We start from the raw sequence: 27,746 nt of genomic DNA, 5'->3' as shown, positions 1-27,746 counted from the left end.
AAACCACTATTCAAATCAAACGTCAGCGCTTAACCAATGAGGGAGACCAGAGCGCCCTAAGTCACGCCCATCGCCCCGCCCATCACCCTGTAGCTAGCGCGGACTGTTGGCCGTGACTGATGGGCAAGACGTCATCTGGCTTTAACATGTATGTTAGCTAGCTGGTAGCCCGCTTTAGCTTCTATATTTAGTAACATTGGGCATTTTACTGACCGACACTACACACTACACACAAGTGGCGGTTGGTGCCAAATATGTATAAAAAACCTAATCACGAGGGCAGTAGTTTGCTTAGAGTACAGTTAGAATTAACCGTGTGAAAACAAGCGCGTCGGCTAGCCTGCTAGCCAGCTTAGCTAACTATTGGCTAGCAGTCGTGCGCTAGCCGTAACCGAGTGTACCAGCATATATCAGCACACTTAGTAGATGTTCAGAGAGCGGTTTAACGGAAACAACATCGAGTCGTCGTCTGTTTGGCGCCTTGTGGAAGGATAATTCCATCCTGAGAGAATGTAAGTCGCTGTTTAATCTTCCTGCAAATCCACAAACGCACCTAGCATTAGCTAGCTAGCTGTGTTTTATAACACCTGACACAGGCTGTGCCTGACGGCTAGAAAGCTCTTGTGCTGCGTCCCAAACAGCATACTACCTTTCTAAATAGTGTATCAAAACACTACACCACCAGCGGTATGGTTACTATTCAAACATACTATATTAGACACACTATATTGCCAAAAGTATGTGGACACCTAACTGTAAGCTTGTTGTACATGTTGTTCCAAAACCATTAGCGTTAATATGAAGTTGCCTCCAGATAACCACCACCAGATTTTGGAGTGTGTGTGGTAAGTTGTGCTATTTTAGTCAGCATTTGTGAGGTCAGACACGTTGGACAAGACGACCTGGTTTGCTATAGATGATATAATTTGATTTCTTCTACACCAGTGGGCTGATGATAACGTTGGAACACAAAATGGCATTAAAAGAATGTGACGTATATAGATTTTTTATATAGACACTGGTCAGCAGTGGGTGATTGAGTCCATAGATTGCGGCATGACTGGCAGAGTGGACAAATACATAACAACAGGTGTATGGGTGATTCTGTGATTAGTGAGTGTTTTAAATTACTCTATTGTCATATTGTATTAATACAACATTTTAAGATGCCCAAACTGTGGGCTTGTTGTACATGTTGTTCCAAAGCCATTAGCGTTAATATGAAGTTACTTTCTCTGTCCGACTAAAACAGCCACCATATTTTGTGTGTGTGGGAAGTTTTGCCAAGAGTGTGTGGGAAGTTTTGCCATTTCAGTCAGCATTCGACCTAGTTTGCTTTTTTATTTTTCAGTTTAGCTGCAGTCAGGGCTGTATGCAGGCCACTTGATTTCCTCTACACCAGTGGGCTGATGATAACGTTGGGACACAAAAAGGGCATTCCCCAAACTGTTGCCACAACATTAAAAGTATATGACGTATATAGATTTTTTTACACTGGTCAGCAGTGGGTGATTGGGTCCATAGATTGCGGCATGATGGCAGAGTGGACAAATACATAAAACAGATGTAGGAGTGTTGCTGTTAAAGTGATCAGTGAAAATTTCTTTTGAATTTCTAATACAGATATACTTATTTAGAGCATTTATTTGTAGAAAAGGTCAACCGTTCAAAATAAACCAAAACATTGTTTTCAGACCTTAAATAATGCAAAGAAAAAAAAGTTCATTTTCATTTTTAGAGAACACAATACTAAGGCTTTATCTTGATAGAGTTGAAAAATCAATAACTGGTAAAATAACCTCTGTTTTCCATTAGTATTTTACATTACGGGTGGTTAATTTTATGACACTCCTAATGCAAAAATGTAAGCAGCTCATCTTTCTGTGATGGTTTGTGACCATTCATCTTTATTTTGATCACATAACGGAGGTTTTGAATAGGGTTCAGGTCTGGAGCATGACGTGATCTGGGGATCCTTCATCCACACCTTGAGAGGGGACACAACAGAGCAGATAGAAACAAGTTTAAATTCAGGATAACCATGTATGTGGCTTGATTTATACATCCTTTATAATTTTTTCCCAATTTTTTTCTTCAATCCTCCACCAAATTTCATAGTGGGTGTGAGACACTGTGGCTTGTAGGCCTTTCCCAGGTCTTTATCTTACCATTTACAAAAACAGGTGTTGGGTGAAGTCTTCATGGTCTTTTGCAAACAGCTGTCAGGCTTTTCTTTGCTTCTTACTGATAAAAGAACTTTTTTCTAGTTTTATGTGACTTCAGTCCCATCCTTGGAGCTTGTTTCATACACTTTACATCAACTGTTTACTTACAGTCCTTTTTGTGGGTCACTTGATGTCATCCTATGGTTGTTAGGTGCCACTGCAATAAATTGGTGGTCATCCCATTTAGTGGAGAGTTGGTTTTACCTATTGCTAGTCTAAAGCTTTGTTGTTTCCTATTTTTGCTGATTATTACCTACCACACAGATGAACTTTGGGGGGTATACAATTAATGAATGTTGCCCATACGTTGCTTTATATACTTTTCATCGTTTGCCTTTCATTTATCTCTTAAAAGGGACCCCATAAGACCCCAAGTAATCCAGTCATGGACCATTTTTAACACTGCAGTGACACTGACATGGTAGTGTGTGTTGTTCTCGTATTAGTGTATCAGGTGAAACCGTGTTGTTGGGCATCCACACACAGTTGACAAAATTTGCATCCCTGCTGTGGATAGTGTGTGTCTTGTTCCATCAGATTGTGATTCATGGCAGTCCTGTATTTTTTTGGGTGACATCTAACCATTCAGACAAGCAGTTGGTGACAGTTTGCTTGTCTTTTTATCAATGTGAGAAATAAAAAAATAAGACAAAGAGAACATAAAACACAAAAAGATTACTCATCAATTCATTATTTTTTAAAAAGCAGCACATGTGTTATGTATGCTTATTCGATGTACAGCACTTTGGTCAACGTAAGTTGTTTTAAGAGTGCTTTATAAATAACATTTACTTACTTACTTACTTACTTACATCAAGTAAAATGGTATATTTTTACATGCTCAAATTATTAATCAAAGTTGCTTTATGTATATTTCTGACCCAGCATATTTTTGTAAAACAACTAATATTTTGGACAAATTCAATCAAAATTCAGTCATCAGTCACAGAAAATGAAGTTAAAATCCCATAATGCCCCTTATTAGTATGTATTGTACTTCTTTTAAAATGAAATGAATCAAACCAATAGAATAATGTCTGTTAAAGCTTGTATTGTTGGGCTTTGCTTTAGTTGCTCTCTGACTCCAAAACATTTGTTGGCATACAGGGTAGTCACTCTCAGAATAACTCAAGATTAATTTGCAGATTGCTGTAACTGACATGAAAACATTCGATGCGTGTATGCTTTGGTTAAAAACAGGGTACACTAGTCACCACTATGTACTATTTACCAAATTCATAGTAAAGTTGTGGCTGTAGGCAAAAGCTCACACTTACTTAAAGTTGGTTACAATTAAACACATCCTGATAGAATGCCTTAGATACACCAAGGAAAGACAACAAGTACACATGTCTGAAACCATAAAAGACACAAGAAGATAGTTGGTGTGTACATACAACATTATAGTGCCCCACTAAGACATAGCCATAGGCAAATACTGTCACAATACATGCTTACAATAAACTGAGGCAGTACATTCGGGTTTATACTGCAATATTCAACACTAGTAAGAACAAGTTAAACACTGGATTAATTATTTTTGTATGTAAGCCTGCTACCTTAACTAAAACTCATCAGTGGCAGTTAAAGACACGAGGTAAATATGCAATGTTTTACATAAATTAATTAACATTAATACAACTTTGTGATAGGTGCTTGTATGCTAGTCCACAACTGCCTTCAGGTGGCTGGGCGTCTACACAGCAATGATTGCATATGTCTGGGGGGATGGTCGAACCTCTGTGATGGATTGGCACCCAGGGTATTCCTACCTTGCATCCAGTGTTTCCCAGCGGAAATGGACCAGTTGTGACCCCGGCCAGGATAAAGCAGTTGATGAAACTAAGATAAAATTACATGAACAAGTTAGTGATGCAAACTTTGCTAAATTATTTCCTGGGCTTAATGCACTTATCTGGGTTGTATATACCTGCTGGTACTTTTTGCCAATTGGAAACACAACAAGAGGTGGTAAAATGGAAAAAGGAGTCAAAACATATTATCTTGACACTTGCACTGCTACAGCAGTGTCTTTACAACTATGAGATAAGATAAGATAAGATAATCCTTTATTAGTCCCACAGTGGGGAAATTCACAATGACCATGAGACCATGAGTGGGCGGCAGGGTGGCTCAGTGGGTAGCACTGTCGCCTCACAGCAAGAAGATCCTGGGTTCAGTCCCCAGGTGGGGCGGTCCGGGTCCTTTCTGTGTGGAGTTTGAATGTTCTCCCCGTGTCTGCGTGTCCCCGTGTTTACTCCGGGTGCTCCAGTTTCCTCCCACAGTCCAAAAACATGCAAGTGAGGTGAATTGGAGACAAAATTGTCCATGACTGTGTTTGATATAACCTTGTGAACTGAAAAATCTTGTGTAATTAGTAATTACCGTTTCCTGTCGGTAATGAGTTCTCTTTTTTACCCCTGTTTAATCAGGCTTACAGTAGCACACTAGAAAATTGTGAAGTAGATAAAAACAAATGGATAATAGAAACTATAAACGTGCTGCCATGTTTAGAACAGATTGTCCAAACAAGCAAAAGCTCTAGCTCTAATTCAGCTGATGCAGCTCATGAACTGTGCTACACACACTGTACAAGGTACCAGGTGAAAACACTACGAAGTTAGTACTCGTTTCATTTTTATTTTTTACTGAATAAAATACAGATGCATTTAAACCCTTCCCTCTCCTCTGCCCCTTACTGTATTGTCAGCCTTTGTCTCAACCATGCACACACCTTCAGATTTCTGTTCAGAGCTGTCACATGCAGTGATGAACAGAATATTCTCAAATATCCCTATGCTGCTTATGCTGGCTTTTCAAATAGTTGGAAAGAGTTGCTGTTGCAGTTGTTACGAGGCGATGACCCTGTACAGCCTTACTCCCTCAGAATTCCAATAGTAATATATATCAAGATCAGATTTTTTTCTATTTTTAAACAGTGTTTTCTAAAAGTACATCCTATTCCCTCCTTCCTATCTAATTAAATGGTCTGTTTTCAGTTATGCATCACTTTAAACTGGACATTGCGCTTTATTGTTCTTTATATATGGTTGATAAATTGCTTTATGCTGTCAAACATTAAAGGTTAAATCAGAGTGCTGATGTTAGTAGCCTTAACTCTAGGGTACATCGGCGTGGTGGGGTGGTTTCCTCCTGACAGTATTTTGAAGTTTATTTTAGTTTGTTAGCATCCCAAAACCTACATTTTGTTATGCTTTTGTGTTTTCTCATTTGCACTATATAGATATAATTATATATATGATTAATTCATTTAATCCATTTAACAAAAGCTTTTATGCAAAGCGATTACAATTGTAAAAACACAGTCCAGGACATTGAGGCTTTAGGCTCTTGCTCATTGGCAAAACAAGGCAACCTGGCAGTGGTGGGGCCTGAACCAGCGACCTTCCTATTACTACTCCAGTACTTAAACCACTAAACAACCACTGCCCTTTGTAATTTTAGTTAATACGTTCTCTATTGTTAGCCAAGACATTTCAAACTAAATAACATTGTGAAAGTGGTGTCTAGTTCTTCTAAGCAATTAATTCTCCTAGGCATTTAAGTTATGGGTAAACAGAAGGTTTTTAGGAGTGCAGTGCATGACACATCAGGATCATTTGTACCCCCAAAAAATAATCAGGCAGACTAAAAATGACCACACTATCAAAATATTTGTTCATTGAGAGAGATAACTGCAACTTCTGCACAGATACAGATGTTCTTCATAGCAATGATGTAACCTCTGGACCAGTTAATAACACACAACTCCAGTCAGCAATACCAAAGTCAAGATGGCTTTGTAGAAGTTGTCTTAAAGGACAAGTAGCAGTTTCTAAACAATAGTAAAAAAATGCTTTGCATAGACTACGACATACAAACATTTTACAGTACATGACTGGAAAAATGTCTATTTAATGATGATCCATGTTTGAGATTTATGTAAGGAGAAGAACAGGAAAGAGACAGTGTATAAAAATTCAAAAAGTTAATTTCCGAGGAAGGCCATGGTTATTTTAGCAACACAATGCCAGGCCTCATTCTTCATGCACTAAAATAGCATTGCTTTGTAGACATAGAATTTGGGTACTTGACTGGCCTGCCTGCAGTTCAGATTTATCTTGTATTGAAAATGTATGGCTGATAATGGACAGGAGAATTGGACAACAGTGACCACAGACTGTTGAACAGCAGAAGTTTTATATCAGACACAGATGGTTCCCAAAGTTCCCAAATGGTAAAAACTGTGATTATAGTAAAGTTGACTTAACAGTGGACATCAGTCCAAACTTTTTTACAGGCATCAAATTCTAAATTTGTTTGCATGTTCAAAATACAATGTAGTTTGTCAGTGAAAACCTTGGAAATATTTTCTTTGTACTTTTTTAGTTAAAGATTCAAAGAATTAGCAGATTTTTTTTATTGCATTTTACAAAACATCCCAGCTTCTCCAGAAATTGGGTTGTAATGCAACGTCATTAATTCAAGAATTCTAAAAGTTGTTTATTGCTGCTGTGTTGGTCTGTCTTTATTTCAAATACAGAAAAGCTAGTGGTTAACCATGTATGATAACTAAACATCCCTTTAAAGGGTTCCTAAAATTTGCCTCCAACATTTTGTTAGTGTAAAAGAGAAAACATGAAAAAAAAACTTTTCCACTACAAAGACCAGTGAAATCAAGCTGTTTTGTTAAAATATTGTTGTTGTTTTTTTGGCTTTTTTCCTCAATGTTAACAAAAGCACACTGCCAAAAAGCTGCGTATTTGTGGTATGTAGATTAATCTAAATTAAATACATGTTGTGATGCTTTAATGTAATCCAGCATTTGCTTGGAAACAATTACTGTTTAACACGAGCTTGTGGTGTCAAGAAATGAAAGACGACTGTTTTAAATAGACTTGGACTAGTGCATGCAAGCTGCAGTAGTCACACAGCATTGCACAGATAGGATGCAACAGGATTTCATGTTTTATGTATTCTATTTCATTTTCATGTTTTACCACCTGGTCAGGGTCATGGTGGGTCAGAATTTCCCAGGAATCACTGGGCGCAATGCAGTATCACATCCCGGATAGGACGCCAATCCATCCTGGGGTTTAGGCCACCCCCTCAGACATAGCCACTCATGTCTGTATGTAAACATTTACCAGCACAGCTGGGGATTCAAACCCTAGTGTGAGGTAGCATAATTTGCCACTGCGCCATCTGAGCGCCCTGTCCCATGTATCTCAAAATTCATTTATTCATTCTGCATCTTCTGGAGACAGTTTAAACAGTTGTGGTGGACCTGTGGGTCATTCAGTAGGTGCAAGTGATATTTAAAAGTTAGTTTAAATAAAATAAAACTGGCAAAAGATACCCACTGCATTGATACCCACCTTAGGTAATTTGGAATGAAAATGAAATTGCTGATATTGCTCAAGATTTAATTTATTGTTGCTTAACCATTCTAGCAATAGTCTGCATCTTTTTCTAACAAATTAAGAAAAAAAATATGTAAAACGATGAAATATAAATATATAAGTCTTCTGTTTTGTACTAAATTATGCTTTTGCTTTGGCTGGCTGCCATGATGCCGTTTTGTCAGTGACTACACCATGAAGTTGGTTAGTTTAACAGTTGGTTAGTTGGAATTTTGAAAGAAAAGTGCTTGTTGCTTCAGACACATTATGGCAAAAGACAAAACTTAACAGTGTTTTGAGGAGATTTAAAGAAGCCTAATGTTTTATGCATTTGAACCAGTAAGGAGGAGAGGAACTGTACAAACTCAAGTTTGTGCAGATGAGCAGCTATTGGTGCTCTGAAATGCCAAACACAAGTTGATCTGCTGTCGGGAAGTAATGTGGACCACTTGCTTGGGAATCTTCCCATACATAACCCTGGCCTGCACTTACCAGATGCTGTTAGAGGGACATCTTGGAAGTGTCCATGTTCTTTCTACATAAAGTCTGTGTGGAGACCCTCCAATCTTAGCTAACAATTGTTATTTAGCATATAAAGGGCACAGCATAATGTTTAAAATGTCAGTGTGAATTAAACTTTTGTCTGCTTTTGCTAAGTTAAGTTGACATTAATATCCACACTCTCTGGCTGGCTGATAAAATGGCTGCAAGTTATGGTTTGTATATTTTATGTTACGTGTTAAGAAAACAGACACCATGGCTCCTTTTTTAGTCTGTTCGTGTTAACTGCATGCAGACAGTTTACATTTACTCCACACAGTCCTCATGTACAAAGTGTTCACTACAACCCCCTGAATCTTGGCTAACTGGTGGATTCTTTCGTTTCAAAGCAGCCAATGATGAAGAAATGCTTTCTGCTTAAGTATGAAAGTAGACAGTTTTTTTAAATTCATTGCTTCATACAGGGCCAATGCAAACATGACTTCCCTTTGCTTTGATTTTTGGCTTGGTTTTTCTTAATTTCCATTGAGTTGTCTATTGAAAGCTGATAGTTAACATTAGCTAATGTGAACTAATTTAGGTTTTCAAAGACAACCCTCTTCGTAACGTCACATGCTATACTAGGACAGATGGTGCTACACATAATTCTAATTTTAAAATGTTTTCATTTAGTTTCACCGACTGTAGGATTTTTGGAGTGGGTATCCACCTTGTATTTTTGTGCTTACATCTAGTATTTCATGTCCCCTTTAAACAGACTTGGCTAGAGGTCTGAAGCCATCTCTCCCTATGGGTTTTTCATGTCCCCTTTAAACGGACTTGGCTAGAGGTCTGAAGCTATCTCTCCCTATGGGTTTTTTATATGACATATTCACCTGTGTGCTCTTCAGGTCTGCTTTTGATGGCCCACTGTACTTTTTCTTTATGCGCCTGATCTCCTGCCGCACTTCCCATTCCAGAGAATGCACCGGTCACAGCAAAGATGCACTGGAGGGCCCTGTTGAAGCGCTCTGTTGCCATAGAAACCACTCTTAGCTGCCACTCTAGGCATGGTAGCCATGGAAACAGAGCATGTGACAGCGGTCCAGTGGTTACATCATTGCAGTGGCGTACATCTCAACACTATGTAGGCCTGTTCTGTTACATTAGTGGAATGTTGAGATCTTGTTAGAGCAGCAGATTGCCTGGATGCATGACAACATAAAAGCAGGTAATCTTGTTTTCATTTCGCTGTAAAATGACTCACCGTGTGTTCGAGCCGTTGCTGGAAACGATTAAGAGCTATTTATAGCATTAGCATTGGTTTGTTGTCTGGTTTACACTTCATTTTCAGCATCTGATAAGACGCAGATCTTGCATATAGGCGGATATAATGGTGGATTGCAGGATGTCAGAAATTTGCTGGCAAAAGGCTGCTTGGAAAAAAATCTCATGTTAAAGTCGGTTATGCTGTCTAAATATTCTAGTTTTTTTTGTGACACTAAAATGTTGTTAAATGTGTGTAGTAGATTGTCAATAATAATATAGGGTCTCTGGATGGGAAAAATAATAGGCAGCTTTTGTACTGGTCCAGTTTTCTTGCCCACAATCCTCAACCTGTTCTTTTTCATTTAAATGAGTGTTTACTTGTCTTATTAAATTGAGTATATTAAGTAGAGGTGTACCAATAGAGTATTTTTTCCATTTTAATATGTATGGTCCTACGATTAAACTGTTTTTAATACAGATGAAAAATTGGTAGCACTCACACATACGTAGGTCCACACAGCAGAGCGTGGCTAATCAGCCATTCAAATAGAAAGCTGTGTACTTTCTACCAAACACCAGGGCCTTTTTTCTTGCATGCTTAAATCAGAAAGGCTAGTGCAAGCTACCACTATGATAAGACATTAGCATGCATAGAGAAGTGATAATAAAGTTCCCACCCCTAACTGTGTGAACTGTGTGGAAGTAATAAGATGCCTTCTTTTTTTAGCAATTCAGCTTTAGTCCCAGCTAGTGCACACCGTTCCAGTGAGCCTACACCCAAGCTCAATTGCAGCTATGAAGTCATGGAAACAAGATCAAGTCTGTTTTTTTTTTTAATATCATCCCATCAACAATACAAAGAAAACCTTATGTAATATCGTAAAGGTCTGGCTTGATCAAGGGAGTGATTGTCCAAAAATGTAGTGTAATTACATGGACATACTACATATAAGTTCACTGATGCACAGTGGCACACTTGTTTGTATTTTAAATCTGTTTTAAGTTTTAAAAGATTTTTATGTTTTTTTGCATTGCCCCTATCACAAGGCCCTAAATGCCAAGGTTGGGGCTACACAGGCATCGACCCCTGTTGAAATCTGATTGGTCTATGAAATTGGTCTACCTGTTGTGACTTCAGAGAACTTCATTAGCTGAATTTTGAAAGATTTGCAGATGTGACATTCATTTGATTTTCAGTGGCATTTTATTCCTTGATGGTGGCTACACGTTGTCGCACACACACACACACACACACACACACACACACACAAAACTAACCACCAGATCAATATGGCTGACCAACAACATGGTTAATACCAACCACTTAAGCTACATGGTAGGTTACGATGCAACACGTTACCTAACGTTTGAATGAACATTTACCTCCTGTGGCTGAACTTTGTCTAACGTCACAAAGCTACATTACTAGTTAGCTAACTAGCTGGTGAAGTATGGATTTATATTGGAGCAAACTGTGTCCACATTTTATTGTTGTAAAGGCACTATATAAGTTGATCTGTTTTGAAATTGAACTGTATTTATTATATGCTTTCAACTTTTCAGCAACTCTAGTGACCTACACAGAGCCCTGACATCAGCCTCACTGGAACATCAGTTGAGGCTTACTTGACAAACATCAGAATGAATGGGCACAAATTTCCAGAGACATACTTCTAAGTCCCATGAGAAATTTTTTCAGAAGAGATCACATATCGGTCACTCTATTTTAGTACCAGTTGTTTTTGAAATGGGATGTCTAACAAACTCATGGCCAGATGCCTGAAAACTTTTGTCCCTTAGTGAAAAATCTGAAAGCCTCTACTATGTGATATTTTGAAATTATTGCCTTGTAAACCACTGGCATCGCAGACTGACAAAGCTAACATATTGATGTTTTACTGGTGTTCATTTTATGCTACTAGCATTACTTTATACCACACATCAGTGCAAACAGAGCACAAATAGATCAGGATTAATAGAGCTGATTCTGATTTATTAGAATGAGCCTGGGTTGGCCAAGTACTGTATAAATTAGCCTTTTCCCCATTGAATAGGCTCTGTCATTAAAAGGGACCTTCAAAGGTTTGTTACACTTCCTGTCTGCACTGAATATATTTCGTTGCTGTTTGTCTTTTGCTTCAACGCAAGAAGCCCTTTGTGACTCCACATGCATTCGTGACCAATCAGTCATTATTGGCTGTCCTTTTTAGTGTACTGTGATGCTAATTGAGCAGCATGATCAAAGTCTGCTAATTCTAGAGTCAGGACACAGGTGTGTGGTTCACCCCACCTTGTTATAATGCTTAACATAATTTTAGATTTCAGTGGATTATGTCTTCATGACATGGAAGACACATTAAAGTTTGCACATTATTTATTTATTTTTTTTGTTTGTTTAGTTTCTTAAATTTTGATTGTATTAGGTCTCGGGTTAGGACCGTGGATGTTGTGTAGAGGAAATACAGTTTCCTTTAATGAAAGGCAAGAGTTTGAATGCTAAATATATAGCTAAAGGGCTCACAGCATGGAATGGTGGTGATGTGTAATCCTAGATGGGGTTATTTATAGTTTAGTGGGTGTGAGATGCAGATGCTCAGACAGGCCTTGTGACATCACATGCCAGATGACTGGACTGTAGACTGCTGAGCTAGAGCAAGGACAAAACTTGAGTCCTTACCGTTTCTCATTCAAGGGTGTCCAGAGCTAGAGATTACACTGGCAATACAAGTGTGGTTAACCATTCAAAAAGTTTGGCATAACATCTGTGGCCACAAACCCTGAAAGGTGTTAGTTTAATTTCACAGAATTTACGTACTGGCAACTACAAACTGTGTGGACACAAGTTTTGCTGTGGTTTGGCACTGCGTTGTTGTGCCTAAAGTAAAGATGTACCGATCTGGGTTTTTGGCACCGATTCCGATCTCCTTTCAGGGATATCGGCCGATAGCCGATTCCGATGGGGGGGTGTTGCAAATTTAGCAGTAAATAAAGTACATCAAACAATTATTTTTTTACCCACAGGAGACATATTTCATTAGTCTAACTGAGCACACACACACGCAGGTTTAATGTTATCCAGTTCAGTCTGAAAAAACCTTAAAAAGAGCCTCACAGTGAAGATAAACCGGAGCAGCGCGTGTGCGTGTGTGTGTGTGTTTGTGCCTTTAAGAGAAATGATCTGTTCACTGTATCGCTTAAAGTGATTCACGAGTCGATTCATTTTTCGCGAAGCGTAAGTTTCTCTTCTCAGTCATCTCTCCGTGTTTACTGTTATTAATTATATGTCGTGGTTTTAAATAAACACCAGCTACTACAGAACATTTTGTGTGACTCTCTTACATTAAAAAGCTCAATTAAAAAGCTTAATTAAACTGCTATTACCACAGATCTGTAACCGAGTCAGACTCGTTCCGTCTAAGGAGCTTGTTCCCGTCTAAGGATGATCCTAAAAGTTCAGCAGATGATCCTGAACTAACGAATTTGCTAATGAATAAACTTTTGCCTCTGATTGGCTCTGTAACGTTTTCTGTTCTCATCTACATCACAAGTAAGAACCGCTTACAATTTACCAAAGTGAACCAGGAGTTTATATAACGTGCTGATAGAATCGACTCAGATGTGACCGGGTTGAATTATCTTTTTAAAGTAAATATTACAATCAGCAAAATTGCATCGTATGTATGATGCACAACGTTAATGATGTTATTTTAGGTCATGAAGAGCTTTCACCGTGGTTTCTGTACGATTGTTGACGAATTTTGATGCGATGGTTGGTGCTTCGTAGCTCAAAGTCTGGATCAATCCACTGAGCTGTTAACTTAACGTGATCTTTATATATCACACGATCGGATCGGCTACTTTTAGGAAATATCGACCGATCGCCGATAGCATATTTTGAATCGGCCGATACCGATTCATAGCCGATCGATCGTTCCATCTCTAGCCTAAAGCCTTTGACTTCCTTTCACACTTTCCTACCTTGGCCAAATAATTCATCTGTTAATGTAGCCATAAAACTTATTACATAGCACAATTTGCAAACGTTTTAAATCTACTACAGAGAAGGCTTTTAATTGTCAAATTTACATATGACATACTAGGGCCAGACATTATGACAAAAAATTTGTATCATGCTATTTTTTTTAATGCATTTTCTCCTTCTTTCTACTTTTTTTTTTTTTTTTTTTTTTTTTTTTTTTTTTTTTTTTTTTTTTTTTAAGCGCGTCTAATTTTTACCCAATTGCTTTATGCTTCTTCTCTACTGGTGCTGAACCCCACACATGAGCAGTAGTCGACTGCATCTTTTTACCTGCACGAGGCGAGTTCATATGCCATCAGTCTTGTGCAAGGAGAGCCACACCCTGATCAGCATTATTCCTTTGGCTTCCCAGACAAACGTTGTTCATATAGCCGCTCAGCCGGATGGCAGAGCTGAGATTCGTTACGATGTATAAGAAATCCCAGCTCTGGTGTGCTAGCGTTTTTTTACCGCTGCACCACCTAAACGGCATGCTTTCTTTTTTAAGATTCTGACTGTTGCACAGTATATCACTGCATGTTTTTTTTTTTTGTATGACTGGGACTTTTTATTCGTCTGTGGCTTAATCTACTGTCATAAGTTTTAATTTCACTGTGTATATAATGAAGGTTTTGAGTACTATAATGGTGAGCAACAGTACCTCAGAAAGCATTTTCTCACCAGGATTTCAGCAGACTTTATTCTCAGACTGTCACTCAGTTAGTACTAGAATAAGAAAAAGTTTACTAAGAGCACTTTTTAAGAGCATCTGCTAAATTCAATGCGTTCTACTGTCGCTGCTTTAAGTTAATGGAAAAAATCCTGGAGTGAATGTCAGATATGATGACACTAATTTGGTTTTAAAAAGAAATTATGGGTTGACAAAAAAAATCCAAAGCAATTTTGGCTTCACAATGAGCTTTCTTTAAAAGCTGATTTCAAAGAAATCATATTTAAAAAATGTAGCCAGGAATTCAGCAGATGTCAGTAAGGTGGTAAAATATTGAATGAGATGTTCCTTTTTTCTTTTAAAGACGATTAAACCAGTGGTGGTCTTTTTGTGAGCAGTGTGGTTTTGTTTAACACCTTTTCAAAGACAGAGCAGCTCTGCAGAGGCTCTAGGATGGTCAGGCTTATAGTGTGTTGATCTTTTGAAGTACAACCTCTCAGTTTTTTAGAGCCAAGAACCTCAACATGTTTGTTTCACTCAGAGCTTTTGAGTTTAGTGTTAATAGAACACACACTGTTGGAAAGCTGGTCTAATCTTTATATATAAAGTCTGAAATGAATTTCACAAATATCAAAATGTTTTGATATACATTCACCATCAAAGTATTCACTGTCATTCTGTATGCATCATCTAACATTTCTTGAGTAGTAGACTCTGGAGCTTGGGAGATAACCAGTTCCAAATGTTCCCCAGTTTCCCAGGCCTAAATCCTTCAGATGGAAGATTTTCCTTCTCCAACATAAGCTCATTGTTTTGACAAGTCCAAACCTCAGCCACAGGTGTTGGCAAGTACATTAATCGTTAAATTTAGCATTGATGTCGTAAACATTGTGTCTGCTTAAAATACTATGCTAGGTAAAAGCTATGTTTTTGAAAAACCTGAACTTGTAAATCGCCTGTTTAATGCTGCCAAATGTATTTAGTTATTTTAATGTCTACACGTGTGGTTTGGTTAATTTTCTGTTTAATTACAAGAGTAAAACCAAGAGTTTCACCTTAAGCATGGGCACACTTGTAATGAAAACTTGAGGCAGCTCAAAGACTGGCTAATATACTTATGTTAGTCTTTCACAATTTCTTTTATGTGTATTTTATTCTCTTTATTATGATATACTGACTAGCAATATTATAATTTGCAATTAGTATTAGGGCCAATACTGACCTGAATTATGTGATTGGATATACTGTTTTTAAGTTTATTTTTAAGCACGTTGCCTGTGAATTTGCTGTGATGCAGAAGTCGTTGGGTGTTGAATGATGCAGCAAATAAACAAAGAAAATGAATTATGTGTTTTTGTTAATACTAATAGTATTACTAATAATATTACTCATATTAAAACTTACTGTTAGTCTCTATGACCTAAAGTTGGGATACAACATGATTAAACTATTGGAAATTTTATAACCCCTCCTAAATTTGCTTCAGCTGAGATGTGTTGTATAAACACCAACCAGAGATACGTTTAAGGTCCAAATTCGTCTGGTGTATTCCAGTCGACCCTTCCTGTGCTTCTCTGTCATGGTTATGGTTGTGGTTGCCACTGACACATTTTCCCAGCTTTCAACAGGTCAACCTGATAAATGAGGTGCATGTGCCCTGATAAGATTGCTAAGGCCTCTTGATGAAAATTTGGGCTTTCACCCAAGGCCAGGCAGATTTGCTGCTACATACATGAGTTTGGAACTTTTGGGCAGTACTCTTGATGGTGTGTCTAGGAATGTTCAGGATCTTGGACAAATTTCGTATAACCATTGCCGTTTTGGTGCAATGAAATGTTCTCACTCAGATTTTGTGACAGTTTTGGCCATGGTTGCAACACACCTTAAACACTTGTGTCTTTGGTTTGTATCTAAATAACCTCAAACAATATGTAAACACCACCCAGTGATCTTATTTATCTTTGTACAGTATATATTAGATATGGAACGATCGATCGGCTATGAATCGGTATCGGCCGATTCTTAATCAAAATATGCTATCGGCGATCGGCCGATATTTCCTAAATGTAGCCGATCCGATCGTGTGATATATAAAAGATCACGTTAAGTTAACAGCTCAGTGGATTGATCCAGACTTTGAGCTACAAAGCACCAACCATCGCATCAAAATTCGTCAACAATCGTACAGAAACCATCGTGAAAGCTCTTCATGACCTAAAATAACATCATTAACGTTGTGCATCATACATACGATGCAATTTTGCTGATTGTAATATTTACTTTAAAAAGATAATTCAACACGGTCACATCTGAGTCGATTCTATCAGCACGTTATATAAACTCCTGGTTCACTTTGGTAAATCGTAAGCGGTTCTTACTTGTGATGTAGATGAGAACAGAAAACGTTACAGAGCCAATCCGAGGCAAAAGTTTATTCATTACCAAATTCGTTAGTTCAGTATCATCTGCTGAACTTTTAGGATCATCAGAAAACTTTTAGCTCCTTAGACGGAACGAGTCTGACTCGGTTACAGATCTGTGGTAATAGCAGTTTAATTAAGCTTTTTAATTGAGCTTTTTAATGTAAGAGAGTCACACAATGTTCTGTAGTAGCTGGTGTTTATTTAAAACCACGACATTAATTAATAACAGTAAACACGGAGAGATGACTGAGAAGAGAAACTTACGCTTCGCATAAAATGAATCGACTCGTGAATCACAGTGAACAGATCATTTCTCTTAAAGGCACAAACACACACACACACACACGCACACGCGCTGCTCCGGTTTATCTTCACTGTGAGGCTCTTTTTAAGGTTTTTTCAGACTGAACTGGATAACATTAAACCTGCGTGTGTGTGTGTGTGCTCAGTTAGACTAATGAAATATGTCTGATGTTGTTGTTTGATGTACTTTATTTAATGCTAAATTTGCAACGCCCCCTTATCGGAATCGGCTATCGGCCGATATCCCTGAAAGGAGATCGGAATCTGTGCCAAAAACCCCGATCGGTACATCTCTAGTATATATGTATGCTAATGCATTATCCTACTGTTAATCTTTTAATCCTTTCTGTGCTTTAGCCGGTGGTGTATGAGCTATGGGGGCGTTCCTGGACAAACCCAAGACAGAGAAGCACAACGCGCATGGTGAGGGCAATGGCCTGCGCTACGGGTTGAGCAGCATGCAGGGGTGGCGTGTGGAGATGGAGGATGCCCACACAGCCACCGTCGGCCTGCCACACGGCCTCGACGACTGGTCCTTCTTCGCCGTGTATGACGGACATGCCGGTTCACGAGTGGCCAATTACTGTTCCAAGCACCTGCTTGAGCACATTGTTGCAGCAGCACCCGCCGGTGAGCTGAGCCGCAGTGTAGAGGCAGTAAAGAGTGGCGTGCGTGCCGGCTTTCTGCGCATCGACGAGCACATGCGTGGCTTCACCGACCCACGCAACGGTCTCGACCGCAGCGGCTCCACAGCAGTAGCCGTGCTACTTTCACCAGAACACATGTACTTTATCAACTGCGGCGACTCGCGCGCGTTATTGTGCCGGGACGCACGCGTACGCTTCTCCACTCTTGACCACAAGCCTTGCGACCCACGTGAGAAGGAGCGCATCCAGAACGCAGGCGGCTCGGTCATGATTCAGCGTGTCAACGGCTCACTGGCTGTATCGCGCGCCCTTGGCGACTTTGACTACAAGTGTGTGGAAGGCAAGGGCCCCACCGAGCAGCTGGTATCACCTGAGCCTGAGGTGTTTGAGATTGCTCGTCTGCCCGATGAGGATGAGTTTGTGATTCTGGCTTGCGATGGCATCTGGGACGTGATGAGCAACGAGGAGCTGTGCACCTTTGTGCGCTCCAGGCTGGAAGTGTCAGAGGACTTGGAGAAAGTGTGTAACGAGGTGGTGGACACATGCCTGCATAAGGTAATGAATTATTTTCCCCTGGTGTTGGGAAAAATGGTTCTTTTATAGAAAACCTTACAGGACATGTCACTGTTTTTTCAATTCTCTTTTTCTCTGCATACAGGGTAGTCGAGACAACATGAGTGTCGTGCTACTGTGCTTACCAAATGCACCCAAATTGTCAGAAGAAGCATTAAAGAAAGATGCAGAGTTGGACAAGTTCCTTGAGTCACGTGTGGAGGGTGAGCGAGAATTTCCTTTTTGCTAGCTGATTGATACACTAACATACTATTGTGTAGCTGTAGCCCATATTGGGTTTTTGTTTGGACTATGTATTTGTAATGGTTCTTGATTCTGGTGGCTTAGTGGGTAGCACTGTCTCCTCACAGAAAGAAGGTCCTGGGTTCGATCCCCAGGTGGAGCGTTCCTGGTCCTTTCTGTGTGGAGTTTGAATGTTCTCCCCGTGTCTGGGGTTTCTCTGGGAGCTCCAGTTTCCTCCCACAGTCCAAAAACATGCAAGTGAGGTAAATTGGAAATACAAAATTGTCCATGACTGTGTTTGACATTAAACTTGTGTAAAACATGACGTTAAAATCCTAATAAAGAAATAAATTGCCTTAGAGTTGCAGTTAGTTTTGAAGGGAAGATCACAATGGTATTTAGTAATGTTAAGCACAAAGTGGTGATACAAAACGCTGGATTACACTGAATACAAAACACATGAGAATTCTGGTCTATTACGGTAGGCTTTGCTGTGTATTGTAGCTTCTATTTATTCTATCATTCAATTTATGTATGTTATTTAGGGACTGCCATGAAATGTGGCACTTTTCTTTCCATGTAATTAGGCAAATTACCCTGTGAATTTAGTAGGGCATAAATTTTTTCAATTATGTTTAATTCTTTGCATTTTTTAAGATTTCTTAGACTCAGCTGCAAGATAAAAAAGAAAGGACTGAGCTAACTGAGGCATACATGGCAAAAACTAAATTGCCTAATTCCAAGCTGAGCCATCAGGTTACAAATATTAAAAACAGATTTCAGAGTTTCATATCTGCACTGTTGGTGTTTTACAAGGAATAAAACATGTTCACACAAGGTGCTTAATTAAAAACCACACTAAAGCAGCAAGCACTGGAATGTTTGGCTGAACCTTTTTAAATGTTTTGCTATGTCAGCGCTGTTTGTAGTTTGCTGGATTAGTCAGTAAAGATACTTTTTTTTTGGGCGGCACGGTGGCTAAGTGGGTAGCACTGTCGCCTCACAGCAAGAAGGTCCGGGTCCTTTCTGTGTGGAGTTTGCATGTTCTCCCCGTGTCTGCAATCCAAAGACATGCAAGTGAGGTGAATTGGAGACACTAAATTGTCCAAGACTGTGTTCGATATAACCTTGTGAACTGATGAATCTTGTGTAACGAGTATCTACCGTTCCTGTCATGAATGTAACCAAAAGTGTTAAACATGACGTTAAAAATCCTAATAAACAAACAAACATTTTTTGTTTTATTTGCATTTGATAATATTTAAGTAATAGTGTTTTAAATGGAAAGTATTTTATAGCTAAATGTATTCTTTTTATGAAGTGGTAGAGTGAGCTTGTTCTCATTGACTGGACTGTAATATTTAATATCTTTTTTTTGCTGATAAACTTCCAGCTGACAATTCGGTTTGTGTAGCAACAGTAATTACATTCTTGATCGGGTACTTACTTGCTTATGTATTAACATCATAAAACGCACACCAACTAAGTGTAAAGATAATAAATCTGTAATGATAAGCATTACTGCGCAAGGGCAAAAATCTTATTGATGTTTACCACAGTTATAATTTGTTAATGTATTTGTGGTTTATACACTGTTAAGTAAAAACGTTAGGACCACACACACACCAAATATGCGGTCAAACAGCAGTAATTCATTTAGACATAAACTTCACAACACATCTGTAGAAATTCTGTGGTGTCTGGCACCAGGATATTACCAGCAGTTTCTCTGACTTCATTATGTTGCGAGCTGGATTATCCTACAATGCATCCAGGTGCCCAGCCACCCACATAACCTTGGGGAAAAGATCAAGAATTTGTCACCCTAGTTGACTAGTCTTCCATTGCTCCAGGGTCTTCATGCCCATTGTAGGTGCTTTTGACAGTGGACAGGAGTTAGCATGGGAGCTATAACTGGCCTGTGACTATGTTACCACATGCATAGAGGGGTTTAATGCTGTCTCAGGACGTGCCACAGTAGCTCTTCTGCCGGTCAGTACCAGTTGGTGGCTTGTCCGTTCTTGTCCTTATTAAAGTAAATTATATCTTTATGCCCAATTATATCTGCTGCATTCAACATTACACGTGTAACTACCATCAGCCCAAAATTAAATTTATGCCTGAGTATCACATGCACATTTGTTAGGAATTAGGCTTGCCATACACATTTTGCAGGTTGTCCTAATGTTTTGGCTCATCAGTGTATAAGCTTTATATTAAAGCAACAATCACTACTCTTGTTTCGTGCTAATTCATAAATAAAACTTAGGCTACTGGTAGATTATCAAACCGTAGTATCTCATAAGCCTAAACAGGTATGTAGAATGTTTTCTTACTCCTGTCTTTACTTATGTCAATAGGCTGATGATTTTTTATTTTTTTTTCATCGTCCTTCTTTTATTCTTCTCTTTTTGTTTTTTTGTATACTGCACATATTTTGCCGAGCGGATGCGAGTTTAGTGCAGTTTTGCGGGTATGTAAAATCACGGCTCTGAGTGTTAGGCCAGGATTGGAGTAACATTGCAGTAATGTTTGGCTGGGCGCTGAGAGGGCCGTAGGGAGTCGTCAGCACTGCTACTCCGACGAGGAATGTCCTGGCTGAACATCTATTTGGCATTGGGCTCAGGCCAGTCCAGCTAAGCTCTAGTGTTTTCTTCTATAGTCCCCCAGCCCTATTGTCTCTACCCCCTCCTCAGCCTGCTCTTTCCAAGACTGAGGCAGAGAGTTGACCATGACAAAGTTTACACAGTGAATTTTTGAACTAAGCTGCTTTAAACCCGTTTTGAAAAGATTTATGTAGAGCTGTTTTGCTTTTTGCTTGTTCTTACTGTACTTACTGTTTCTAAAGGTTCCTGTTTTGTTCTAATATGTATGGTTGTCATGATCAGTGTGGTTAAATAAATCCGCTTTCATTTTTTTAACCTTTCAGAACTCTTAGAGAAAGCAGGTGAGGATGTCATTCCTGATCTGGTACATATCATGAGACACCTTGCCACAGAGAATATCCCTAACCTCCCACCAGGGGGAGGCCTCGCCAGCAAGTGAGCAACATGCATTTATACAGAACACTCACCTACACAAACAGTCTGTACGCTAGTATTAAAGTTGAGGTGTGTGTTTACTTCTTTGAGCACACTTTCTATGCTATGCCTTGACATCCAGTGATCTTTGCAGTTTTAATTTTGTTTGTGTAATAACTTGACATTCAATGGGGTTTGATCTTTAATTAATTGTATTATTTATGTGATATGTAACACTCTTATTATATATTTACATTACAGAAGGAGAAAAGTTAAGACCTAATAACTGACAACCTTTTGAGCAGCAATATTTTGGTGTTGTCTAAACAGACCTGGCTTACAATAGAGATGGAGATAAATTTTTGACCATTGCAAAGCCTCTTTAGTCCTGGTCACAGCATCCTCATTGGGTTGGGCTTTGATTCGCAAAGAAAAACCTGGTTTAAAAAGTGAAGTGGTTTGCCAGCTCATCTTTCATTGTGTCAAAACTCATGTATGCAACACTGTGACTGACAAAATAGTATTGATTTAACAAGCTATTATTCCAAAAACTGACTTAAATTCTATCATTAGTTAGTAATACTAACATACACAGGTTGGTCCGACCCTTTATACTATGTTTTTTTTTAGAGAATGTTTTATTCATGATGTTTTTTTTTTTTTTTACCCAGCCACAATCAGTGCCACAAGGACAGCTGTAGCCTAGTGGTTAAGGTACTGGACCAGTAATCAGAAGGTTGCCGGTTAAAGTCCCACCACTGCCAGGTTGCCACTGTTGGGCCTTTGAGCAAGGCCCTTAACCCTCAATTGCTTAGATTGTATACTGTCACAACTGTAAGTCGCTTTGGATAAAAGCATCTGCTAAATGCAGAAAATGTAAATGTAAAACAAGGCACTGATTGTTCTAGGAGTTCCATTCCGACTATTATGTTAATGTTTTTGATTGATTGTATTTGTTTGATTGACGTGACTGTGTATTTGCAAGTCTGTCATTAAAGAATCTTATTGTATAACGCTCCACTAAGTAAACATGATCTTGCACTGGGTGTCATAAAACAAGACAGTATATTTTTTAATATTCTCATATGTCTGACAATGATTTTATAAGCCCTGGTTTAGGTAAAGAGCCCTACAGACACTACTACGTTAAATCATGGATGCTGTGCTGTGTTCCTCCAGAACTAGAGAGAAAAAGAGAAAAAAACAACAGTTCTTTTATCGTTTAAATCAGAATATTTTCCTCTTACAATTCAAAATTAAACCACAAATTGTTCAGGACGTAAAAGAAGGATAAAAGTTGTTCTATTAGCAATTTTTAATTTTTACCAGTAGTTTAAAGTGTGCTACATTTTACCAGGCACAATGTGTTTGTTTCTGTGTGTTTTTCTGGAATCAGTTCTTAATAGTTGACCATTTTATGAGTTTCTTTTAATTTGTCAATCTCCCTCAGTTGAATTTAATTTTGACCTGGTACAATGTGTTTGTTTTGTGTGTTTCCTCATCGCAGACACAGTGTTATCGAGGCTGTGTATAACCGGCTCAACCCCCAAAGAGAGGACGATGGGGTGAGTGTTCACTTTCAACAATTTGTAAATCTCTTCAATGTGTTCAGTCAAACTGTACCTTGCACATGCTCCGTTAGGCGACTGCATGTCGTGTGGCAGTCGCTCCCCAGCACTTCCTGTTTATTTTAGTCGTGTCACCGTGAGACCTTGTGCTGCGGTCCCTGTCCTGCTCGGTCACTCACTCAGCACACATGCCTCACAGCTGCAGTGAGCTCATCCCGCTGGGCAACTGCAACAAAGCACAAACGCTGAGATCATCTCACACACACACACACACACACACACACACACACACACACACACACACACACACACACACACTAGGCATTTGGAGACTTAACAGGAAAAAGCTCTTGTAAAAGGGGCGGCACGGTGGCTAAGTGGGTAGCACTGTCGCCTCACAGCAAGAAGGTCCTGGGTTTGATCCCCAGGTGGGGCGGTCCGGGTCCTTTCTGTGTGGAGTTTGCATGTTCTCCCCATGTCTGCGTGGGTTTCCTCCCACAGTCCAAAGACATGCCAGTGAGGCGAACTGGAGACACTAAATTGCCCATGACTGTGCTTGATATAACCTTGTGAACTGATGAATCTTGTGTAATGAGTAACTACCGTGTCTGTCATGAATGTAACCAAAGTGTAAAACATGACGTTAAAATCCTAATAAACAAAATCTTGTAAAAGGCTGTTACAAACACCTTGCAGTTGTTAGACTGTGTGTGTGGCATGCCTGTGGTTTTTCTTTTTTTTTTTCCAAAACTGTGTTTGATGATAAGCGAATGAGCTTCAACAAGAAATGATCCTTTTAAAAGCTGAAAGTATTCTGCTTTCTTGGAAAGTCTTTGGGGTCTGTCTTTCCTTACCAGGTCTGGATTATTCTGTAACCTGATTAGTAGTCAGGTGGTACTTAACTGTGGTCAGAGTGTACTATGCTTGTGTTTGATTTGTTGTGTATCTATCTCATCCTTTCTGTATGCTTTCGTACCACAGCAGTTTAGTAAGAAAATGTTGAAATTTAACAATTAAATAAAAGTTTCTTTTATTTTAATGAACAATCTCACAACAATCTGTAACCTGCTTTTGGGATCCACTGCAACAGCATGTTTAAGTGAAAAAGCACCAGTATTAAAATTTGTCATCAACTGTTGACCATTCAGAATTGTGAGGGTTTTATGATTAATTGATTTTACATCAATTAATTTATGTGGTCTGGGTCCTTTCTGTGTGGAGTTTGCATGTTCTCCCTGTGTCTCAGATTTCCTCCCAGTCCAAAGACATGCAAGTGAGGTGAATTGGAGATACAAAATTGTCCATGACTGTGTTTGACATAAAAAAAAAACTTGAACTGATTAATCGTGTGCAATCAGTAAATACCTGTCCTGTCATAAATGTAATCAACGTGTGTAAAACATGACATTAAAATCCTAATAAAACAAATATAAATAAATTAATTAATTTTACCTTTGAAAAGAAATGTATTATTTCTAACCAGTACCAAGAAGCTCTTTATCTGCAAGGAACATACATTTCAGAAAGTTGAGAGCACCTACAGCAGGCAGATGCAGACATAACCACATAACCTAATCCAGGGGAAAAACCCCAAAATCAGTCAGATAAATAAATAAATGTGTTAGGCCAACAGAGTTTAAAGGGAAACAGCTGAGTAATATCTTAAATGTTTGCAAAAAAACCTACAGCTTCGACAGTACACTGCATAGATGCTCACTCCAAAATATTACCAAAAGACTTTTTTCTGTTTCCACCAAGTGTGCACTTGATAGTTATAGCTGATGGTTAGTGCTATGCAAATCTTGAGACAGTGGTCAGATTTCAAAGCCTATACACTGTCCACAGAGAAACACATGAAGCAACGTAAAATTTTGGGACAGCATGGTGGGTAGCACTGTCGCCTCACAGCAAGAAGGTCCAGGGTTCAATCCCTAGGTGGGGCGGTCCGGGTCCTTTCTGTGTGAAGTTTGCATGTTCTTCCAGTGTCTGCGTGGGTTTCCATTGGGAGCTCTGGTTTCTTCCCACAGTCCAAAGACATGCAAGTGAGGTGAATTGGAGACACTAAATTGTCCACGTCTGTGTTTGATATAACCTTGTGAACTGATGTATCTTGTGTAATGAATTACTACCGTTCCTGTCATGAATGTAACCAAAGTGTAAAACATGGCATTAAAATCCCAATAAACAAACAAACAACGTAAGATTTTGACTTATAAGTTCACACTTAATACGATAAAAACCAGTCAGTTGCAAGACCTTTTTTATGTGATGTGGAAACACTAGCTTTCTCAGAAGTCTATATTGCTATATAAAAAAATTGCTAGCCTTGTTACAAAGTCTGCTTGTCACCATTGCTGGGGCTCTTGATTTGTCTGCCCCTGCCCACACCTGAACAGATTAAACATTTTCATAAGTCTGTGTTTCTATCAGTCCATATTTAGTATTATTTGAAGATAAACACTAAGATGTTCTAATTCTGTGTTCGCTTTTTGATTAATGCAGCCCTCCTGTTTCATTTGGTAAGTTTAATGACTAATTATAATCGAGACGTGGTTTTTTATTAGGATGTTTTGTGTTTTTCTGGAGGTGCTGAAAGTCTTACCGCTAATTCTAGATTATTGCAGATTAGTAAGTGAACCTGGAGTTCTTTGGAAAGACTAATCAGGTGTTCACTGTTTTCAACTGATTGTTGACACTGATATTTGTATTTTAACATTTTGATATTTTAAATTGCTATTGTGAGCACATTCTTTGGGCAGCTTTTGCATGCATAATACAAACAAATCCTGCAGACCAAATTTTAGTAAATGATTAGAAGCAGACATTCCACACTAAAACGAATGTGGAAACTTATTATTTCTTCTACATTTTGCTGTTCTTGCCACATACATAACTGTTTTTATTTTATTTTTATTTTTTTTCTGGATTTTTCCCCTTTATTTTTTGATTCTCGTTTGTAAATCCGCTCCTGCTTGAACAACCCCCAATCTGATCAGGGAGAGCCGGATCACCACCGCTTGGGTTCCCACACAAAGTCGTATCCTGAATGGAGAGCCACGCTAAGCTCCATGTGACTTAACAGCCAGTCCCCTCTCGGTCCGGGTCCTTTCTGTGTGGAGTTTTCATGTTCTCCCCGTGTCTGCGTGGGTTTACTCCGGGTGCTTCGGCTTCCTCCCACAGTCCAAAAACATGCAAGTGAGGTGAATTGGAGACACTGAATTGTCCAAGACTGCCTTCGATATAAACTTGTGAACTGATGAATCTTGTGTAATGAGTATCTACCGTTCCTGTCATGAATGTAACCAAAGTGTAAAACATGATGTTAAAATCCTAATAAACAAACAAACCCAGTCCCCTCAATTATAAAGGAGACCCAGACCAGTCCTTATGATGGCATATCGCACTGGAAAGATCTTCTTTAAAACACAACTAGTTGTGGATGCCTGGTTAGGTCGATGGCTCAGCTTAGATTTCAAATTGTGTGTTAGAACTCTAAACAGTGGTGTTGTAGAGTGTCGGACTGCTGTGTCTCTCAAGCGCACACAAAACTGGGGTTTTGAACACTAATGTAAATCTATTTCAAGTAATAAGTAAACAGATTTATAGAAAATACCTACTCTCAGACTTCCACTTTCATAATACATAGTGGTGTGTAAGTTTAGCTGATTGATATTCACAATTTAGCATTGTCCCAAATTTAGAATATTTATGAACTGGGAAGGAAATAAACACTAAATTCAGTTTTTCTGAAGTAACTACTTAGCTCTGTTTAGAACAAGGCTTGCTGACTGGGCAAACCCAAAATGACTTTTTTAGCTTCTTAGTAAGTTCTACTTTTCTGTTTTGTACATCCAGGTAGGAAGTCGTAGCCTAGTTAGTGGTTAAGGTACTGGACCAGTAATCAGTAGGTTGCTGGTTCAAGCCCCACCATTGCCAGGTTGCTGCTCAGATTGTATACTGTAACTGTACTGTAAGTCGCTTTGGATAAAGGCTATTGCTTAATGCAGAAAATGTAATGTAAATGTAAATAAGTCTTTTAAAAGCATTGAACTTTTACTGCATATAGAGCACTGAAGGAGACTTAAAACCTTACAGATTGTGTGTACTGGGTATTCTGGGGCATCAAAAGTGGTAAAAACGTTGAATTTGTAGTTTAATAAATGAACATTGTGACAGCAATAATTGACAAGTTTGTGTATAAATATTCTTAATGCTTAATAATGGTAGTAATCGTAATATTATTTGTAATGCTTGTCCATTACCACTGGGATCCAGGGTTCAAATCCTCAGCTGTGCTTTTGCCCGCTTGGGTATCTACATAGATATAATTGGCTATATCTAAGGTGTGTTAGTGCATTGCACCCAGTGATTCTGGAAAAGCCGGACCCACCGCGACCCTGACCAGGATTTTCATCACTGGTTTTTCAACACTAATAGTCTTTGAACCTAACTTTAACCATGTACTAACATATTTTAAAAAGAAAATGTTAATAATTGTATAGTTATTATAATTATTAATGATTAAAATAGTGATATTGGATTAAATTGACCAATTCAATTTGGTGCCTCTCTCTCTCTCTCTCTCTCTCTCCCTCTCTCCCTCTCTCCCTCCGTTTGCTCTCTGTAGAATGCTGCAGACCTGGAGGACCCCTGGTAGCTGCCCATCTCGACAGCCTGTGCCCTTAAAGGATCCTTCAGCTCACAAGACACCCTTCATATTTTTGTTTCTTTTGCTCTATAAAACCCAGAGATTGTTTTGGGCCACCCGTGATAATTTGACCTACAATGACAAACACAGTCCACTTAATAGGATTGTGAATCTTTTTTTTCCACTAAACATGAGGGAACGAGAAGAACTTCCGCATAAGAAATCAAATTAAATTACACGTCTGAGAATAAAGACAGTTTTTGCGCTTTTTTCCTTTT

The 27,746-nt window shown here is 38.8% G+C and overlaps 2 protein-coding genes across 2 annotated transcripts in view; one reads left to right on the top strand and one right to left on the bottom strand.

The window, feature by feature from the left end:
- The first annotated feature begins 99 nt into the window (after positions 1-99).
- On the top strand, positions 100-27,746 carry ppm1ba (protein phosphatase, Mg2+/Mn2+ dependent, 1Ba). Its single transcript, XM_062995982.1, has 6 exons — positions 100-512; positions 17,148-17,992; positions 18,096-18,213; positions 21,162-21,273; positions 22,760-22,817; positions 27,448-27,746. Exons 2-6 carry the CDS (start codon positions 17,165-17,167, stop codon positions 27,475-27,477), a joined length of 1,146 nt encoding a protein of 381 aa, XP_062852052.1. The 5' UTR covers positions 100-512; positions 17,148-17,164; the 3' UTR covers positions 27,478-27,746.
- The window catches only part of prepl (prolyl endopeptidase like), a 39,278-nt gene continuing 34,461 nt past the window's right edge, over positions 22,930-27,746 (bottom strand). The window contains exon 15 of the mRNA XM_062995979.1: positions 22,930-23,046. Within this exon, the coding sequence (XP_062852049.1) occupies positions 23,000-23,046 (47 nt within the window). The 3' untranslated portion in view covers positions 22,930-22,999. The remainder of the gene's footprint in view (positions 23,047-27,746) is intronic.

Source organism: Trichomycterus rosablanca, chromosome 5 (genome assembly GCF_030014385.1).
Source record: "Trichomycterus rosablanca isolate fTriRos1 chromosome 5, fTriRos1.hap1, whole genome shotgun sequence".
Classification (NCBI taxonomy): domain Eukaryota; kingdom Metazoa; phylum Chordata; class Actinopteri; order Siluriformes; family Trichomycteridae; genus Trichomycterus; species Trichomycterus rosablanca.
Note: the sequence above shows the minus strand (reverse complement) of the source record. Positions and strands in the feature narration are given on the sequence as shown.

Excerpts from the sequence above, each read along its gene's own strand:
- ppm1ba (XM_062995982.1), top strand. The coding sequence starts at position 17,165 with ATGGGGGCGTTCCTGGACAAACCCAAGACAGAGAAGCACAACGCGCAT. Across the intron at positions 18,214-21,161 it reads CCTTGAGTCACGTGTGGAGG|AACTCTTAGAGAAAGCAGGT; the intron begins GTGAGCGAGAAT and ends TTAACCTTTCAG. Across the intron at positions 21,274-22,759 it reads GGGGGAGGCCTCGCCAGCAA|ACACAGTGTTATCGAGGCTG; the intron begins GTGAGCAACATG and ends TCCTCATCGCAG.